At 35.4% G+C, this 2115-nt stretch overlaps 1 protein-coding gene across 1 annotated transcript; it reads left to right on the top strand.

Annotated features, from left to right (window-relative positions):
- Positions 1–1763: 1763 nt before the first annotated feature.
- LOC125199714 (CAX-interacting protein 4-like) lies at positions 1764–2102 on the top strand (the record flags this gene model as incomplete). The annotated part of the gene is made up of 1 exon (XM_048097644.1): positions 1764–2102. A coding segment is annotated over exon 1 (339 nt), but the record flags the coding sequence as incomplete, so codon positions are not given.
- Positions 2103–2115: the final 13 nt, after the last annotated feature.

Consider the following 2115-nt stretch of genomic DNA (forward strand, 5'->3'; position numbering starts at 1 on the left):
CAAAGAATAATCTGAATTGAAAATTTGTGACATTTAAAAGCTATACACCATAAGATCTCACGGACATAACACATTTTATATACATAGTACAATACAAATATACGTGCATATATGAAAATACAAAACAGAAGCAGTCATATGCATATATACAACTCAGTGCACAAAAAATTGTAGAAACCTAGAATATAAATCATAAATTTCTTGATAAGAAGCAAAAATCTTACTTGTTATTGAAGAGAATTTGGGCAGAAATTTGACTGACTGCAAATCAAAAGTGAAGGTGTGGAGAATAGAAAAGAACCGCAAATAAATAGAAGAGAAGAGAGGAATTTTTTTGCGTATATTTTTTGCTATCTTTTAAAATCCTCAGATTTGGAAAAAGAATAACTGGGTTAGGCTAGGGAATCATAATCCGCGTATTTTGCCCAACTTTCCACATTTTTAGGATTCTGATTACTTTCCTAATTTCTTTAAAAATCAAACAAACATTGGAATTTAAAAATTGAGGAATCAAATTACTTTCCCTGTCAGAATCTGGGCAACCAAACGTGGCCTATAAGATTAATTGGAGGGAAGTCACATGTGGCTATAACTTATCATTATAAGATTATTTGCTTGAGAACTATATTACGAGATTCAATCTTATAAACTAAATATAACATATGTCTAATCATGATTCAAACATATCTAATGATGATTCAAACTGAACATGATCTAATTTAACAAGATTATTTGGGACATCTTCGCACATTATAAATTGAATAATGTTAAAATTTGAGATATTCTTAAGTTCTCAAAATAATGTACACTTTTCGTTTCCATGTTAGTTAGGAGTAATTTTTATGTTCCATACATTTTAAGAAAGTGTTGCTAATGGTTAAGAGAACAGTAAATAAAATAGTAACGAGAATAAAATGAAAGAAAGAATAAATAATAAAGTATGAGATGTTAAATTTGTTGTATTTTACCCTAGAATGAAATGACTCAATCGTTGCATGAATTTCTTTTTATTATTTTTTTTTTTAGGCAAATATAAAGGTCTTGGGTATTAACACGTACTGTGTAGACCAATTCACACACGTTTTTATTTAAGTTGAATGCTACTTTACGTTTCTCTTATTAAATTAAACGATTTGTCAAAACTTTTTAAACTTATTTTAATGTCTATTTCAGGAAACCTTATGTGTAAAGGAATGCATTTAAAATTTAAACATCATTTATGTTGAAAATTTATTTCACTCTAATAAGTAATAACGTTTATTACATGGAATGATATGGATAAAATTAGAGTTATACTTGAGAGGGGATACATGTTTTGTTTGAATGGAAAAGATGAGGCAAGTTATAATATCTTGAATGGCCCAATATCTCCTTATCTTTATAATTTTCATTATTTGTGAAATCATTTCGCCAATTGGGAGGATCTGTACCGCTCCTCAAATTTCCGAAGACAATATTTCCCAATTTCAACCGCCTCCGTAATTTGGAGATAATCGGAAGCGCAATTTCATAAACGCCGCGCCTCTAACCCGCTACAATAGTCGTCGTCTGCTGCCCGACTAGGTATTTGCTCAACTCCCCTTCTCCTTTACGCTCTTCGCGTTGATTTCTGATTTTGTGCAATTTGTTGTTTCAATTCCTATTGCGATTCGGAATCAATTTCTAAACCCTAATGTTCATCTCATAATTTCAAAATCAAACCTTAATCTGGAACCCTAGTGTGTTAAACATCCCCATTTCCCGTTTGTTCAGATCACGCCAAGATGCCGGCGACCGCGGGGAGGGTTCGCATGCCCGCGAACAACCGGGTGCACAGCAGCGCCGCCTTACAGACTCACGGCATCTGGCAGAGTGCAATTGGATACGATCCCTACGCACCCAACAAAGAAGACAAGAGCAACGCCTCCGCTCAGAACAGCGTCGCTGCCTCGGAGGGTGAACAGGAAAACGCCTATGCTAGTTTCCAGGGTTTACTCGCTCTTGCTCGTATCACAGGATCCAATGCCGACGAGGCGCGTGGCTCCTGCAAGAAGTGTGGGCGGGTTGGGCATCTCACGTTCCAGTGCAGGAATTTCTTGAGCGCAAAGAGCGACGATGATAAGGCGATCAAGGATA

The sequence above is a fragment of the Salvia hispanica genome, unplaced genomic scaffold (assembly GCF_023119035.1).
Source record: "Salvia hispanica cultivar TCC Black 2014 unplaced genomic scaffold, UniMelb_Shisp_WGS_1.0 HiC_scaffold_647, whole genome shotgun sequence".
In the NCBI taxonomy this organism is placed as follows: Eukaryota; Viridiplantae; Streptophyta; class Magnoliopsida; order Lamiales; family Lamiaceae; genus Salvia; species Salvia hispanica.